The sequence below is a fragment of the Astyanax mexicanus genome, chromosome 10, assembly GCF_023375975.1.
Source record: "Astyanax mexicanus isolate ESR-SI-001 chromosome 10, AstMex3_surface, whole genome shotgun sequence".
Taxonomy (NCBI): Eukaryota; Metazoa; Chordata; class Actinopteri; order Characiformes; family Acestrorhamphidae; genus Astyanax; species Astyanax mexicanus.
The window spans coordinates 37,773,331-37,793,033 of NC_064417.1; the positions used below are offsets into that span (position 1 = coordinate 37,773,331).

The 19,703-nt window shown below is 37.4% G+C and overlaps 1 protein-coding gene across 2 annotated transcripts in view; it reads right to left on the minus strand.

Annotated features, from left to right (window-relative positions):
* The window catches only part of psd2 (pleckstrin and Sec7 domain containing 2), a 60,262-nt gene that overhangs the window by 16,232 nt on the left and 24,327 nt on the right, over positions 1 to 19,703 (minus strand). For both annotated transcript variants that reach the window (XM_049484056.1, XM_022684069.2), the window contains exons 4-5: positions 2,821 to 3,009; positions 2,613 to 2,693 (exon numbers count right to left, since the gene is read on the minus strand). In XM_049484056.1, the coding sequence (XP_049340013.1) occupies positions 2,613 to 2,693; positions 2,821 to 3,009 (270 nt within the window). The remainder of the gene's footprint in view (positions 1 to 2,612; positions 2,694 to 2,820; positions 3,010 to 19,703) is intronic.

Consider the following 19,703-nt stretch of genomic DNA (forward strand, 5'->3'; position numbering starts at 1 on the left):
CTTATCCTGTAAAGCTGCTATTTTGAAGATACAAGGTTTATGTGTGATAGTGACAAAGCACAAATTATTAGATTACAAACGTGAAGAGAAAGCAAAAGAAAAAGGAAAGGGAAGATAAGAAAGAGAAGAAGACAAAAAATATAAAACAAACAGCAAATAAAATGCACTAATTAGAACATTAATAAGCACTATTACATTATATAACTCTAGACCAGCTAACTAACAACAAATTCAGTTTTATAAAGTGCAACACAAAAAGCAGCTCATTATATCTTGACTTCCTTTTTATATATAAAAAAATAAAACAAATAAGAAAAAAAAACCCTCAGGCAATCTAGATTCTTTTGATGAAAGATTGCATAAAGGTTTAGGAGCAGAACAGCTATGCTGGAGGTATTTCAAAAAACAGCCACATAAGAAGCAGTTTCATTTAATTAGAACACAAGCATTCTGTAATGTGACTGTGTTAGCTGTGTTAGCTCCAGGCTAGCCAGTTTAGCTGTGGACTCAACACTGCAATGAGCTGAAATATTCCGCCCGAGAGGTCTATTTATATCATGACTGATACACAGCAGTCTGACAGGTGTGTGACAGCACTGCCAACTTCCCTCTAAATGACATTCCGTCTCTTTTTAGTCTGTAACCACATCTGTGCCCTAACAAAAAAGGAGAAAACAATATGATTCATTTTCTGACTTGGGGGTTTTCTATGAAAACAAAATGGATGCTTTAGCATCAGCTAAAATGTTTCAGGACAGCATGATAAAAAGCAACAAAAAATAATTTTCTTATTCAAGTAACTGAAGGATTTTTCACCACTCCAGGCAACAAACATGATAGCTATTTAGCTTTTTAAATGAAAGTGAAAGGTTACATTCAGATATCAGGAAATTGGCCTAAAGCTAGGGGTGTGACAAGATCTCGTGGTCTCGCGGGGCAAAAAAACAGTTAAGTGTGAACTTTTTAAGAGGGATCTGGCAACCCAGTAGCAATAGTGATAGAGTATGTTGGCTGAGCACTAGAGCAGCTCTCAGCAGAAGAGGAAAATTTGGGCATTTGCATAGAAGATGCTTCTGCTACTTTTAAGTTGTATATCTGGCTGCATTTTGGCTCCAGTGGAAACAATAAACGGTAACAGAGTGACCAACAAGATACAAACCATATGTAAATACTGTAAGTAAATCGTACATGTGACTGTTTCATAGGCAGTTGTACTAATCCCTTAGCTCTGTACTGTATTTAAAAAAATGTCTCTGTTTGCACTTCAAACATAGGCTTAATATGACTGGTTATGGTAATGCATAGTTAAATGACAAGAGATTTAGGAGAAAAAAACACAAACCATAGGCTTAATATGACTGGTTGTGGTTTGCACTTATTGTTTGAACGATGTAAGTTTTATTTTTATTTTTTATTCTTATTTTTATTTCTTATAGAATCAATGTGTGAGAGAAACCAGTCTGTTAAGTTTGCGTTATATGATTTTGTCAAATAAAACTTTAGTTTTCACGCCATTTTTCATTTTTGACGTTTTCTTTAAAATTTTATTTTTTAAATCTCGTCTCGTTCTCGTGAACCCAATATCGTGTCTCGTCTCGTCTCGTGATATTAGTGTCTCGTCACACCCCTACCTAAAGCTGATTCATACTGTATTTTATATGTGACTGATATCCTATATTCTTCTAAACAATTAATGTTTCTATACTGAAGCACATTAGAAAAAATGCTTTATGAGAAGTTTCAGTTTCATCTTCGCCAACATCACAGGAGCTATGAATGTTCCAATTCCAGTAGATGACAGCTGGGCTTATCAACAAAAATGCAACACAGGACCTGTGCAGAACCTAGTAGACCACCAAATCTGATGGCCCCATCAGATAAACCACCCTTTCATTTTGAGAAAGAGGAGAAAATCAAGCTCTTCTTTCACTTCCGATCTAAAAACATCCCCAGGTGTTGTGTATACCCTTCTCTTTCCTGAGAAAAGACAGTTCAGCACTGTGAGTCTGAAAGGACATGTTTGAATCAGTTCCCCTATCCGTAGTGTCACATTTGTACTGGGAATACTTCTTTGAAATACACTGGACAGCATAGTGGGCGGTAATAATTGTGACCTGAATTGTCTGAACAACCGTTGTACTTTAAAACTGGAATCCACTGCTGGTGAACTTCTAATCAGAAAGCACAACATTTACAAAAATATAATAACCTCTTTTTAAAGATTATTCTAATGGGAAATTAAATAAATAAGACTGGTATCTGGCTTTACATAATAAACTCTTCAAACACAGAACTATCTTAGTCATCAATGAGCATTAATTACTGTGAGAAACGTCAGATCAACAAAATGTTGTATACTCCTGGGAAAATCCAGAACAGAATCCTTTGGTTGGTTAAATCTGCATACAAAGCAGGAAAAGCCACACCGATGCAAATCTGAGTTCTGTCTGCCTAAAAGAGACACATCATTTAAGCAGCCATGTGTAAATATAATGAGGGAATCTTAAATCTGAGCTGGCCATTAGCCAAGAGTGAGACAAGTGGACAGAGGATCCTTCTAAACACATACAGCAAGACAACAAACAGATACGAGACATAAAAACAGGCCTTACCTTAACGCTCTGTCTAAAGACAACCCTGTGAAGTCAAAGAAGCTCAGATACTCCGATGCCACCATCTGGCTGAAGTCATTACTGTAGGACAGGAGGAAGAATTATTGTTTACTTCATGTGTTTTATCACGTCTGGCAGGCATACACACACACACACACAGAAACACACACACACACACAGTCTCAGACATTTACTTGGGCAGACTCACTTCTTCCCCAGATGTCGCGCCACGTCACACCGCTTGAAGCCCTCCAGGTAGAACAACCGTTTAGCCAGCCGCTTGGAAGCATCTGCGTCTGCACGGCAACCGTTGGCCAGGGTATCCGTGCTGCCCCTCTCCAGGGTCTCCAGGCTGCCCAGCTCAGAGTCACACAGTCCATCTGTGAGATTGGCATCACTATAGCAAAAGAGAAAGGGACAAAATAACAGAAACACATTAGAACATCTTCAAGGTGAGTCAATACAATTATCCTAAACTTACAAAGAACAGGCCAGTGATTAAAAATGAAAATGTTATTATACTTTTATTATACTGAGATACACAAAGCTTTCTAATACTGGTTAATGTGCTTTTTAGGAATAGAACAGGGTATCGATAGGCTGAAAAAGCTAGGAAACAACAATGAATCCAATCATGTCTAGCCGAGTGGTTTATCATTAAGGGTAGTAGATCATATTAAGTAAAGAACATAAATTAAAAACAGCTTATTTTAAAGCTTAGGAGTTTTGAAAAAATAAATATTTAAAACTATAGACGACTTCACGCCTGGCATTAACACCTTACTCATCCCATTCATTCCTATTTATTTTCAACAAAAATCACCTTTACAACCATGTAGTAACACCTTAGCAACTGCTTGTTTAATGTACGTTAAAACCTATTTTTGAGGTTTAATCACGACAGCAAGGGCTGCAAGAGATGCCAGTTCTGAGGAAGATCTTTATTTTATAAACATTAATTCCTCCTGAGGGAAAGGCATCAACTAAAAGCAACTCATTTTAAAGTGTATCCATTTTAACAAAGTAAATATCGACATTCTCTATCTCTATTTAAATCTATAACAATGTTAGCACTGCTTTAGGCCACAGAAACTTCTAGATGGAAGAGCAATTCTGCATCCAATTCCATCTCCCCAAAAAAATGGGACATCTAATTTAACTCATTAAGTTCTTGATGATCGTGATTACTGGAACGAGAGTCGGTGGTGGTGAAGTGGTGTGTTCTTTAAAAGGAACTAACAGTTTTGGGGCAGTGGAGTGCACAGTGCTATCACTGCTGACAGATATGTGAAGCCAGCATGACTTCCTCACTGAGGTGACAGACATTCTGCTTTTGGATAATTCATGACTTTTTGAATAATTCACAAATTTGTTCTGCATTATTGTGTGCTTGGTAGCGAGGGGAAAATGTGGAAGTCTAATTGAAATGTGTAGTAAGATGGAGTTATTGGATAAGTGTCGCATAAATGAGTTAATGGTGCCTATTTTCATGCCAAGTACTGCAAATGCACAACTTTTACCAGGACTTTTACCTCTAATGGACAAACAGATAACTCACTGTGAAACATGCTGAAACTGTCTTTATCACCACTCTGCAGACATACCCAAAAAAAAAAAGGCCTAGTCTACATTTCTGATGGCACCCCCTGACTGGTCAGCATCTTCATCTTCATGTGTGTGTGTGTGTGTGTGTGCGGCCAGCTCAATAAATTATGGCCAGCCTGCTCTGTGGATGAGTCAAATATTTTTGCATAATTCAATCGCCTCAATTGCGTTAGCCCTAAACTCGATAATGTGCGGTAATGTGTCGGTTGCCATGGTGCCAGTGGATCCCAACGTTCTCTGAGAGAAGCACAATTTATGTTCCTCTTCAGCAGACGGCCCAAGGCAATATTACCCACTATGCTGAAACACTCCACCAGGTACACTAAACCAATGGGGAGCCCTCTACAATTTGCTATTTGGCCAAAATCAGTTCTTTTAAATGGCCGGTTTCAACAAATCCAGCGTCCAATCAATGCTTTATTGATGGTTTTAGTTATGAAGGCAGAGATATTCATAGGCAGTTTAACTGCTAATAAATAATGCATACCGTATAACTGCACTGTCTGACAGTCAGCGCTCTGTATGTCAAGCACGACAACATAATTAAAACATGCCGTTACTGAGCTGCCTTCAGTCTCACTGAGCCCCACAAATCTCTTCTTCTCAGCCCAAACAATTAGAAAATAGAGGCTAACAATGCAATTATGTCATGATCTGCCCAGACATCTGATTCAGTTCAATCTGAACAATGTCCTTTTCTTATAAACAATAGAAACACAAACGACAAAGAATAATAGAAACTGTGAATCAGCCAGAGAGTCTATAGTCTAGTATAGACAAGTATGACAAAAAAATAGTAGTAGTTTAGGCAATATGTTTATACTATATAGTCCATTTTGTCTCATTGCATCAAATCATATTGGATAGTAAAAAAGACTCCTACCAATTAAGTAATTTAAAATCTAGAAAAGCGCATTTACAAGTTGTTAAGTGGCTGTTAGATGGTTGTTTGGTGTTGCCATAGTATGCCACATGATTGCTATTGTGTTGCAAGGTGTTGATATGGTGTTACTAGTTGTTTAGTTGTGTTTTGCTAGGTGGTTACTATGGTATCTCAGGTGGTTGTTATGGTGTGCTTAGTGCTGTTACATAGTTACTAAATGTTTGCAATGTTGTCCAATCTGGTGGCTGTGGTGTTTCTAAGTTGTTGCTACAATATTTCACATGGTTGCTATGGTTCTGCTAATGGAACATTAGTTGGGTGCCATACTCGGACAAGGTGATTGCTATGGTGTTTCAGATGGTTGCAGTGATGTTAATTAGCAACCACTTATTTACATGGTTGCATGTAAATAAGTGTACTACACCTTAGTTAACATTAGCATTAGCTAACAATGATGAATATGTCACTAGGCAACAATGTCATTAATACAGTTTTGTGTTATATCATGAATCATATTAAACTTTGTAACTTCATTTTCAAAATTCCTGATAACTTTCATTTAACCTTGCTGCTTACATGTTATAAAATACATTTGTAAAAGCCAATCACAACTAACTCATTCTTAACTTGAAATGTAAGGTATTCCTAAAAAAAGCAACCAAGGCCACTTATTTACTCAATGATGAACGTCGATGTACGTCAACAATTTTACAAATTCATGAAAAAGTATATATATTTTTTATAAATCTAATTGCGTTACATGCACTACACCCAAATCAAATCTACTGGCTTAAATGTTGTCGTTTTTATGTTTCCAGTATTACATGCACTTCAGCTGAGCGTAAAACGGTAGATAGAGTAATTCTCTAAGATTAACTGTTATTGGGAAACGCCTGTCTGTTCAGTATGTCAGTGAAATATACAATAAGATGACACACAGGGCAATCCCAGCATCAGCGTAAAATGCTTTAGACCAATCATATCCTGTTACTGTGATTTAAAGCACTCGTAAACTCCAAATGTTATTCACTAAATCAGTCTGAATATGATTCACTAAAATATTCAACCTGAGGCACCTTTGTATTACAAAACAGGCGCAGGCGTGACAACTCAGCTGCCGGGTTGGTGGAGCTGACACCTCAGAGCAGTACACCCACGTATCAAAACAGCTGATCCAGCAACGTATGTGTAATATCCTCACATGCCAGCAAAAGGTAATGAATCACTGTCTGCTCATGACCAACAGTAATGATGGATTAAACCGTTTGCGTGTTATTGATTTCAGCTAGAACATGGAGAGCAGTGTGTAACCCCATGTAGTGCTGACAACATGTGCCTGTCTGTATGGAAATAATGTCAAAAATCAATTTATTCATGACATACAGGACAGGTCTGGAGCATACAGTATGTTTGATCTGCAATTCAAATAAATCATGGTAAAATGGGAACGTAAAAATGATTTTTTTTTCAATAAAGATGCTTCAAAAGATTTTTTGTGCATTGAAATAAAAAAAAAACTCTTTCAGTTCTGTGGGATGGACCTATTTCTCCTGACGGGCCCAGAAGCATTTGGGGATCTGTCAATAGGAGATGGTGGACATGGGGCTGGAAAGGGCATATCGTGGCTGCTTTGCCGGCCCTATTGCCCCTGTGGTCATGAACTGGATTAAGAAGAAAAGAAGATGATGATGATGATGATAATGAAGATGAGGAAACCTGTCATAATAATTATCGATAGTTATCGAGTTGGCAAAGACAGACCATTAACGTAAATGAGCCAGTATTTTGACTTTGCTATGTTTTTATTTTGTTTTAATTTTTTTTAAATAAAACAACTCTTATAATGTAATGCTGATCGGCACAGGCATCAAATAGCTATTTTCTAGAACAATACACTATCACCCAAAAAAAGTTATTGTTACAGGCCTAATGATAGTGATGGTGATGATGGTGAAAAGTGAGACCCTAGTCTGCAGTCAACTGAGGACGAGAACTTTCCTCCTAACACATCACCATCTGGACAACACCCGCACTTGACAAGGGAGACAAAATACTCATGAATTTACACGAGTCTGTGCAGGCAATGGTGAATGGAGGTAATGACTGGTGGTCATACGCCCTCCCCTATTGATCATCTACGTCAGTCAGAGGCATTAAGAGGTGGGATAACTGGCTCAGACTGACTAGTCAGGTAATAAAACTAAAGTACTGATGACTCAGTGACTGTAGAAAGCATGCACGCCATGGTGCCATCTCCTTCCATTATACAGAAGTGAAGGTAAACTTGTCCACCATGTTTTTAAAATTTGGAAGTACAGTATGCTGCAGTAGAGGCAAGACGTGGCATTGCGTGCGCATGCCAAGGGGTAAAGGTGTCTCGATTCTTGTTAGGCTGGAGGAGTAGGTTAGGGGAAGGGATAGAGCTTGTTAGCCCTTCCAACAGAGATTTTTCAGAGGCACACTTCAAACTGAGGAGTATGAGAATCAAGGGTAAGATGGTGGAACAAGCGACTAAAAAAGCCCACAAATGTAAGTATTTTCCTTGTTTAAAATGATGTATTCTAAAGTCAAATTCTTCATAACAAGCATAAAAAGATTGCTAGTAGTTTGTCATAGTAGCTAGCTAGCTAGCTAACTTTCCCGTTCCACCTTAAATGGTGCAACAGATGGCAGGTAAAGATAAACAAAGCTAAGCTGAAGGGTTGTCCCAATTTTTAGGGGAGGATTTCACCCCTAACACTTGAAAAAAAGGTGTAGAGATAAGTGGTAGGACCAAGAGTGAAATGGGATTGTGCCTCAGGGTGTTGTCTTGAAACAAATGAGTCTGCAAGACCAATTCTGGACTTGTTTTTGGGGGGAGCTTATTATTGCTGGTTTATTTTCACATACAAGAACTCCATCTGAACCATGGATCTATTCTGCAAATCCATGGTAAAAACTGAAACAATCACATGACCCCACTCATGAACCTGTATGTGGAAGGCTTTTACCCATGCTGCATCTCACCAGCGTCTGCATGAAGTAAAACCTGGACTACTGATTTCAGCAGAACTCCTGAGTGCAAATTCATTTATTCAGGAAATTCTGTGAAAACACCCTTGGATAGCCTAAACTGAGTTTACACAGCAAGGCCTTACAGACCTGGATTTTCCACTGGACTCCTACTGTTTCCAATGAGTGTAATGTTTCAGTAAAACAGTAAAAGTTAAATTAATGTATTTTAATATAAATCAATTTACATTTCCTTTACCGTGATAAACAGAACCAATGCTTTCCAGTTTAACCCACAAGACACTGTAAGAGATTAAGCACTCACTGTAAAAATTAAAAGAATAAAAAATGGATTACAGACCAGAAAATAAAATCAACAATAAGTGAAATTAGTAAAATTCCACCATGCCTACCTATACTAACCTTAGTTGTCTGGCTAACAACTAACTACAGGGTAAAATCCTCCAGAACACCATTTTATTTCAGAAATAAAAGAGAAATATGACATATCTGAAAACCCCAGCATATTTTATTTCTGAAATAAAAGGGTGTCCTGCGATTTTTGATTTACCCTGTAGATCACATTGGCAATTTTACGCTAGCATCAGATCTACTAATAAAACTGCAGAGAACTGAGTGTCTGTTATTGTGGTCAAGATCACATGATTAATATTAAGTAATATTATTATATTAAGTAATGAAATACATATATGTTGAACAGCTTGACAATAAACTCAGGTACTCTATATAATACAGTCATTATTTGCCAGCCAAAGTGTTCTAAAAACTAGATGTGCAGTGACCTCTCTTCTGAGAAACTACAGTCATTGCTCAATAGCATAAAATCTGCTATTGAAACAAACCTGTCTTCACTTAGCTTTAGTTACATATACATTAATGCCATGAATGTTTTGACCAAAGTAATTCTGAACAGTCTTATGGTCTGTTTATGGTAAAATGTAAAGAGCAGCTGGTGTCTTCAAAGGATATCAAAAAGAAGATAATATTAAACTTTTATTACCACAGCAACAATATGTATGCACATATATCTGTTCATGTGTGTGACATAGAAAGTAAAATAGTCGACACATGAGAAAAACAGTCCTAGCATGCCCTTATTCTTTCTAATAGAGTGCAACAGTGTCTTATCTGTGACTGTGCCTGCATGCCTGCGCTTACAAATTAAAACATGAGGCGGCCTGTTTAATGACTCACAGCAGCCAGGCAGCATGCCCTCCTGACGCTGGCGTGTTGTGTACAGCCCCCCAGCCAGGGGTGTGTCAGACTGATAGCATGTCCTCTTATACTGCCAAAATCAAGATCTGTGTTTGGGTTTTTTTAGATTAATATTAACTACCAAAAACTACCTAGAAGATATACACACACTATATTACTATAAATGGTGTACAATTAGTTTATTAATGGTTACTAATTAGGTTGTAAATGCCTTAAAAATAATTAATAATCAGTTATAACACATATGTAGAAAGGACAACAATATAGACGGCTGTGGTTTCACTATTTGGCAAACAACAGGTCACTGTTGCCCTTTCTACGTATGTGTTATAACTGATTATTAATGATTCTTAAGGCATTTATAACCTAAATAGTAACTATTAATAATCTAATTGTAAACCATTTATAAACCATTTATAAAGGTAGTCTTATTTTAAAGTGGTACCTTGCCAAAAGTATTTGCTCACCCATCTAAATCATTGAACTCAGGTTCCAATCACTTTCATACATGCAATATAGTGTAATTCTGATACAATGTATTTTCCATAGAGAAAACAATCTCTAAATAAGTGAGCTCCAAACATTTTTTTTTTCACTGCCCCTCATTTCTCTGCTAGGAATGAGCAAAGGGCGACTAAAGATTCAGGGTCAAATGATCAGTTCAATATGTAACTATTTACAAAAGCACAGGGCGAAATGTGGCTGTGACCTAGATTTTAAATTTCTGTTTGGACTAACTTTATCTCTTTATGTCTTATTCGAATTAATGACAAATAAAATACAAGCTTCTGAAAGCAAAGAAACCAACCAGAGGCCAGCAGTAACTAGATTTTTTCAGTTAGTTTCATTTATCCACATTGCAAAGGTTTTTCATACTGGGTATTGGATTGGTTCCACTGTTCTTTAATGAAAAGATATGAACCAAATGTATAGATCATATAGATGTGTTATTAAAGGGCTAGAGTACAAAAATTAAAACAAATACAAAATTAACAGATCTTAACTATAAAAGTACTGACTAACTTATAATTATAACATATTATATTTATAGCAATGGAACATTTTACTACATCCAGCATTAGGAATTAGGAAGTGATGAATGTTACCTCTATTCTTAAACCTTTGAAATACTTCTAAAACAAAATAAAATGAAGAAATAAGTGACCCATGTATTAAGAACAGGGACTGAAAGCCGTTTCAAGAGATGTAACAGAATATACTATATAGAATAAACATTGTAAACTGGGACATGAGGTCAAACGGGACAGTTAAGCTGTACAAAATTAATTTTCTTGTGTGAACAAAAAAAAACATCTCCAGTATTGTACCTCTAATGGTATTTTTCAATTGCAGAGTAGCTTCTCCTACAGTGATTTTGTTATTTTTTTATTTAATTTATTTTTTACATTGTAGATTAATACTGAAGACATCAAAACAATTAAAGAACACATGGATTTATGGAACTGGAATTATGTGTCACAGAGATGGGTGATTTGGGATGAGCTTTTCATTCATTTCATTAATCACAATAAAATGTATGTTCTGTATTATCCTATTAAAATAATAAGGCATGATAATAAAAATAATTTTGCATGTGTTCCTGTAAAATGTTAATGTCTTCAATGTTAAATTTACAATGTAAAAAATCAAAGAAAGAAAACATACCGAATGAGAAGAGGTATATATTTATACATATATATATATATATATATATATATATATATATATATATATATATATATATATATATATATATATATATATATACTGCCATTGAAGATTGCCCTCAAAGGTACCCCACTTTATATAAAGGTCAACTAGTTGATTTATTTTCTTTTTTGGAGAGTTACTTCTCTATATGTTAGGCAAAATATTAAAAACACAGATTTAGTAGCAAAGAAACTTAAAACAAAAATAGAAAATTAAAACAAACAGCCACAACAATAAACACATTAAAAAGACTAGCTATAACCAAAAAGTGCTTTTTTGCCTAAAGGTAACACAATGCCATATAGGGCTAATAAAACAAATACTGAATCTGATTTTTTTCCAATTAAAGCAAAAAATTAGTAATTAAATGCTAAATGTTTAAATGTAAATACAACTGTCTTCTACACAAAAATACAAGCTAGAAGTGAAGCTTCCAGAACTTGAGAAGTCCAAACACATCTGAATAGTACAGAAGTTCATATGTCTCAGTGAAATGTAAGTATTAAAAGCTGTGAACAGCAGCAGTAATCTGCTGAGAGTGAGCTGCAGTAGTGCAGTGGGGACTTACAGCAGCTCCAGCAGTAAGTGGAAATGAACATCATACTCCTCCTTCCACATCTTCTCCTCCCCGCGGAGATCAGACCCCTGCCCGCGCCGGCGGAGACATTTCCCCCTCAGATAAACCCATCCGCCCCGAGCCCCGGGGATTAGCCCGTCACTCCGCCCGACACTGACGAGGAGAGTAAAGCCTCCGACTGAAAACTTCTCCCTCACAACTCCAACTTCTGCCCTGAAACTTCTAAACTCCGCTGCGCTGCGGCTCCAGCTCAGCTCACTGAGCTCCTCACAGAGGAAGGGGGCGGGGCCTCCAGCCAGCCGGCCAATCAGCTTTCAGCGGATCTCTGTTCATATTTCCAGTGTTTAAGTGCGGATCTGGCCCGGAGCCCGGGGGCAGCAGGGTCAGTGCAGCAGTGTGTTTCAGCACTGAGGCCTGAGAGTGTGTTAACTGCCCTGCTGCAGACCGCCTCCAGATTTCCTTCAGTTTACAGTAAAAAACCAACATCAGACACTCATTTACTCAAGTAAAAATGTAAAAGTACTTCTTTCAAAACTTAAGTTATAAATAGTAAGAGTAATGTAAGGGGAAAATACGCCATTAAGGATAAAATCCATAATGAGTATAATGTTATAATATTAAAAGGGCTGTCTGTGTTAAACCGTTAATGCACATGATTAATTTGGAATCAGTAACTCGTTATTATTATTTCTTTTTTATAATTTTATTTCTATTTTTAATCCCATTTTCTCCCCAATTTACAAGGCCAATTTCCCAACCCACTCTCCCATCTCTAGAGATGCCTTACATCAGGAGGGTAAAGACTAGCACATGCCTCCTCCGAAACATGTGAAGTCAGATACATCAGCTCACAGACACCGTGTGCTGAGCAACTTCATCCTTTGGAGTGATGTGAGGAGAAAGTGCCATCTACCCACCCAGAGAGAGCAAGACCAATTGTGCTCTCTCAGGGTTCCTATTTTTTTAACGCAATTAATTACAGCACCAAGTTTGTCTCCAACTTCTGCTGTAATCTGCCCCGCCCCTGCTCAAAGCACTGATTTTTTTTGTCTGGAGCAGTTTCCTTGTGGTGAGAATGTGATCTGGTTTCAATCTGACCAAGCAATCAAATAAACATCTTTTTAATTGAGCTAAACTCCTGATAAGGAACAGTTTAATCTGATATTTTAGCCAGATAATAGATTGCTATGAACAAACACTGTCACTGTGACTGAAAAGCCCTCTGAAGACTAGTGAAATTTCCCTCTTTCAAAATCACTCCTGTCAGTGTCTGGGTTTACATCACCTCAGAGAGGGTTCTGCAGGAGGACAAGCAGACAGACAGAAGACTGGAATAGAGAAAGAATGAAATTAAACCGTGGAAGGAGCTGAAAGTAAAAGAGATGTTGTAGTGAGAGAGACTGTTGATGTCTGGTATTCACATGCTCCAGTAAACAGCAGTCACAGCACACCTCCTCTCTTCCCGAAAAACAGCACTGCAATAATCGGATTATCTGTATCATTCTCTAAAAAAAGATTTGTAAATAAATAATTCTGTTTTTCTTTATCAGAATCACACACATTATATTTGTCTTCTTGTCTGCTACATCTAGTTGTAAAATCTCTGTCATGTAGTATCTGTCACCAAGATGTTTAGCAGATCATTAGAAGCTCCTTTAAGTCCTAAAAGGTGAGAGGTGGGTACCTACATTTGGTAGCTACTAACTAGGGGTGGTAAAATTCATGTCTGGTACAGATACTAATACTAATATTGCAACCTTTTGTATCTGACTGGGGTACACTACAGCTCTGCAAAAAAATAAAAGACCACTTAAAAATGATTCTTTGATTTTACCAAATTAAAAAGCACCAGGAGTGGCATAGAGGTATCCAAAAGCAGTGTGTAAGACTGATGGAGGAGAACATGCCAATATGTATGAAAACTGTGAAACTGTAAAAACCAGGGTTATTCCACCAAAAAAATTCAGAACTCTTAAAACTGAAGAAGATTAACTTGTTTTTATTTGAGGTCTGAAATCTTTCCCATTTTCTGCAAATAAATGCTCTAAATGACAATATTTTTATTTGGAATTTGGAAGAAATGTTGTCAGTAGTTTATAGCTCATATCAGACCAATCAATACTGAGAATCAGTTTGGCATACACATTTTAGCCCTTGTCAAAGTGGCACAGCTCTAAATGCTTGTGCATTATTCCTGCTTCCAACACATTCACTTGCTGCCTAATATTATATCCCTGATATAAAATCAATGCTAATCAATGTAATGCTGCTGTATATCTACACAATCCAGCCATGAAAACAGCTACCATCAAGTCAATGTTTGAGTGTTAATATTACAGACCTGAGGTGACAACCCAGGCTGTAGATGCTGGGGTCTTAGGCCCAGATCCCTGTTCCTCATTCTCTATTCTACTGTGCACTGCTGCAATGCTGTAGTGCGGTAATGATATGTCTGCAAGAGAGAATAGTGCTATTATTAGACCAAGTCTAAACCCGGAGCAGACAGGCTGCAGAGTGATACAAAACTGAGGGGATTTAACAGCAGGGAAAAGAAACTGTGACGGTGCTAAACTCAGAACTCCTCATTCCTGGTCTGTCACATCACCTCTAGCACACCATGTAGATGTTTTTTAAACTATGTGTTTAACTAAATATAGCCTATATGCCTCACTATAAGGACTAATTGAGAAACACCTGTTTATTATCTAATTTAGATGTTTTAGTTCCATTGCCACATGTAAATAAAATTAAGCACCAAAGCATGCAATCTGCCTTTACAAACATTTGATAAAGAACGTGTGGTTATGAGGAATTCACTGATTTCCAGAGCTGTACTGTAATAAGATGCCAATTTCTTTCCTCCTAGATATTCCATCATCAACTTTAAATGGTATTATTGACAATTCTCAAGCATTTAGGAATCACAGCAACTCACAAAGGCAACGTAAAGTTACAGAGTGGGGTCCCTGAGTGCTGATTAGGTTACCTGCCTGACTGCACTGTGCCAACTGTAACTAAGTTTATTTGAGGGGGGACAATGCTATTAGGTTTTTCAGAAGTTTTTCAGACTACAGGTTCCTTAGTTTCAGTGAAGGAAAAATCTTAAAGCTTTGGCATTGCAAAACATTTTAATTACTTGTAAACTGTACGTCCAACTTCGTCAAAACTGATTGGAAAAGGCACTTTTCTATTCCAGCTTGACTGTGGCCCAGTGCACAAATCAAGCTCCAGAAAGGTTTGGTTGAGTGGTTTTGATGTGGAATAACATCACTGACCTGCACCTTAACCCATCAAACATCTTGTACAAATCTTTGCAAAACTGGAAGCTGTCAGAATAGCAAAGGGGAAACCAATTACACATTACTGCCAATATGGATTTAGAATACAATGGTATAAAAGCTCATGTGTCACGAATGCCAGACACGCGTGAGACACATGCAGGTTAGATTCAGAGAATTTATTAAAAAAGTAACATTACTATAAGGAAAACCTAGCACAGGTGTAGCTAACAACAGTAAGGCAGAATAAACAAACAGCATCCCAGAGTGTTTGAAGCCGAAGGTCATACACAGAGGATTAACAACATAAACTGTGGGCAAGGCAGAGAGCAAGTTCCAAAAGCAGGCAAGGGTCTAAACCAGAACACAAAATCTAACAGAGAGGCTAAGCTTAATCAGTAGTCAGTAAACAAACAGGCAGAGGTCATACACGAAAGGCAGAGATGATAAAGAACACGCGAGGTAGAAGAGCTAGAGACCAGATGCAATATCAAACACAGAGGACAGGAAATGAGGGGTATTTATACAGGGAAGCACAGGTGAGAATAATGAATGTAATTAGTATGAAGGAGACTTCGTGTGACGCAGTGGATCATGACTGGGAAAGTCCAGCGGAGAGAGCACAGGGGAATTCTGGGGAGTGTAGTTCACAAATTCGGGCCCTGTACATTCTCAATGTGGGCCCTTATCCATGCCAGTACACAAAGGAACATAAGCGAAAATAAAATCAGTATTTTCATGGGTCCCTCTTCCTACTCGTGCCCTGGGTAGTCAGGTCCACTCCACCCCACCCCCCACTAACACGCCCATAGGCCTGACATTATGTAGGTGTAATGTTTAGATGCCCCAATACCTTTTTTCATATAGTATATATAGTGTAGTACAATCACACTAACACACTCATGAGAGTGCACTCTCAGTTTCTCTTCCTAACTTCCTTTCGGACAGATCTTGTCGCTGTGGTGAAGGAAGATTAATGCTCCCCCTGGAGATTCATCTCCTCTGCTTTTTTCTCACGACTTTCCATCATTTCAGACCCGTCTCACTTTCATCTCACTTTGTTTTTTAGCATCGTTCCTCACTTCCTCTGAAACTCTGTGTAGATCCTCATCAAAACGCATCCGCACAACACACACACACACAAACACACACACTGAGCTAAAAAGAGATGGATTCAGCGCAGGTGCTAGAGCAGGAGTTAACTAAAGCAGCAGACTGATGCTGGCTGATACTTGTAGGGGAAAGAAGAAGAATCAGGAATACAAGTTTATAGTCCTTCAGCAACCGTTATCTCTCCACTGCAGGTGATGCTTCACACATAAGTGCATTGATTAATTATGTTGTAAAAATGTCTCTGTCACTCCTTATTGCTTTGAACAGTACCTTTAATCCCTAGGTGTCCCTAATGGTCTGTATGTGGGTCAGTTGTACATAATGTATTAGCACATTAGCGTCACAGAAGGTAATAAATAAGTAATTGTAATTACAAATACTAAGACATTAATTATATATTAGCCACACCTTATTTTTGGGAGTCCGTATATATTATCTCCAGATTAATCTTTAAGCAAACAATGTGATAAACTCATGTGATTATTTGCACCACTTTGGTTAGGGTAGGTTTAGGCCGTTGTTAAAGTGGGTAAACTATGTAACCCTCTTCCTGAGTAAAAGTGGAAAGATGTTTGGTAAAACATAACATAACATATAAATGTAGTAAAAGTACATATTTATTGAGTTAAAATATCAATGTGCTTAAGAATCAGGTAAAATTTCTTGTTTGGGTACAGTGGGTTTATTCATTTTGATTGATTTTATTGGGTTATTTAGTTAACTGACTTTCTAAAATATTATTTTCTAATTTTCCTCCAATTTCTCTCCTAATTTAGATTGTCCCACCCATTCAGCTGCTACTTAGCTGTATATACCCATTCCAAGTGATGAGACATCACAAGGAGGGTGAAGAGTAGCACATGCCTTCTCTGATACATGTGAAGTCAGCCAGCACCTCTTTTCAAACTGCTGCTGATGTAGCATTGCCAAGTAGCATCACAGACCTCTCAGAGGAAAGCGCAGCGTCTCGGTTCCGATACATCAGCTCACAGACACCTACTGATCGACATCACCCTAGGAGTGACGTTTTAGACTGCTGGACCACTTGGCGCCCCCGTTATTTGATACTCTCTTACTCCCTTCCACAAGTCTTAGGACAAGTCTTAACAAACACTTAGGAAAATATTAGCTCACTTGTCTAGGCTAAACCTATTTCTATATCATGCTGTAAAGCATGTCATATAACATTCCTACAGAACTTCTCTCTTCGCATTTCAGAAACTGTATACTACAAGATGGAATTGCTTTGACTTCAGGAATTGACTCTAATCCTTTTGAATACATATGTTTTCCAAAGCAATTAAGGATTAGCACATGACCATTCCAAAACGTGTTTACTAAGGGTATTATTTCAATGTAATGACTGCAATCGTACTACTTCATAATATCATAAGCAAAAATCTCACCTTTACAATACAGGAAGAACTGTGTGTATGTGTGTGTATGTGTGTGTGTGCATGCCTGTGCAGGACTCATTGCATCCTGTGGGGAAAATCATCAGCTGAACTACGATCTCACCCGCTGGTGCCCTACAGACATACAACCAGGATGGAACAAAACCAGACAGGAAGTGTGTGTGTGTGTGTGTGTGTGCGTGTGTGAGAAGAGCTATATAAAAAAAAAAATAAGGTTTATGTGTGTGTTTATATAGAGCACATGCTTAGGTTCGGATGAATTTTCAAACATAGAAAATGACCTGCAAAAGTTTCTGCTATTGTGACCACTGAAGTTGTAAAGATAAATAGCATAAAGTTAAAGATGATGTTTTTTAAAGAAATAATTTATATTTTTGTGTTTAACCCCAGCTGGCATTTCAACGTTGAATAAACGTTAAATCAACGTTGATCAACATAGATGTTATGGTTGAATCAATGTTGAATCAACTGTTGATTTTGAAAAGTAAATCAACGTTGATATATCAATGTTGTTTCAACGTCATATGTTCAACCTTTAATAAACCATAGCTCACTTAAATTAGAAAATCCTATGTTTAACAAAGTGTTAATAATAAACTTACATCACTGCAGTAAAGCTGAGTATAACGAAAGCTACCCACCACCACCAATCTGATCAACATCTGATCTCAAAAACACTAAAACAGTAAAACTATTAGAAGATGAACATGATGTTAAATTAAAAACCAGTTACTGCAAATAGAAGTAAAACACTGTTTCACTCCTCCATCCAACCGTTTTTAGAAATTATATGGTGCTGAAATGTTATGTGCTGATTCAAAAGGCAGAAGTTTGAGGACATTATGTGGATTCAACGTTAAGATTTCAACGTTAGCACAACCATTGAACATTAAATGTTGTTTCAACGTTGAAACAACAACAACATACATTACTTTAGTCATATTTTAACCACATTTTAACATTGAAGGTCGGTTGTGTGCCAGCTGGGACAGTTAGAATATAGCAAAAAGAACTTCTCAATTCATTCACACGATTTATACTCTTTACAACATTATAAGGCTATAATATTAATATTTAGTAATGTTTAATATTATCTTCACTAGTATCAGTTAATCATTAGTTGATAAATTGCTTAGCCATTTAACAAACTTTGTTACCGTTAGTAAGTACTGGTATTTGTGACCCTTATTGTAGAGTGTTACCGGAGGGCCTGTTAGCAGTGTTGTGGATGAGCAGTCACACACTACAGAGACTCAGACTCTGCAGTGCAGCTGATGGTGGAGTGAGTGGCAGTCTATTGTGAAGGCAGTTTGAGTCAGTGGCTTTTGTACACACTAATTGAATCTAAACTCTGGGGTCAATTCCAATTCGAGGGTAATGAAGTGTAGAGAGAGCTTTTCAAGCCTCTGAAATGAACAGATTGATCTTTAGATGATGGGAGGGGTGTTGTTGGTGGTTTCTGTGGTGGAGGTCTCTAATGGGAAATCACTGCTATCAGTGACAGGCCACAGTTTGTAAGTACAGACATACACATACTGTAAATACAGACATACTGATGATGACTCAAATCCAAACATCTAAAAGAGCTTAAATCTCTCAATCATAATGGCCAACACTCTTCTTCATTTAATAGTCAATAGTTAATAGATAATAAAGGAGTATAAAACACAAAAGCATGAAAAGGATAGCAATTAATTGCCACCAAATCAATACATTTTAATATCAAAATATGTTGCGTTTTTAAATAGCTTGTCCTGATATTGTAGGTGAGTCATCTTTTGGTCTGAAAATATATGAACACACATACACACACACACACACACACACACACACACACACACAGACTGAAAATTCACTTTGAACAAGTAAAGCATTGCTTGATAAACAGTTTGTGAGTCTTCCAAGATTCAGGCAACTGAGGGACTGCCAAATTAACAGCACTCACATGATTTTGGTTCCAACGCACTCTGAAGTTCGCTTCAGATTTTGTGTAAATACATTTTTGCAGTAAACACCATACTACCGTACACAGAGGAGGCGGATAAACACTCCAGATCTGGAACAGCTGCCCATAACCACTTTATAACCACACTCATCATAAGGTGGAATGGCAAGAACCTCAATAAAAGTTTAATATGCCACAACATGTAAATAATATTCCTGCTAAAAAATCTAGTTCAAGAGCAGCTGGTTATCCTGAAAAAACATACCGAATGCTAGTAGGCTAGCTGGTTAACTAGCTCTTGACCAATATAGGTTATGTTTCTCATTTACATGATTCGG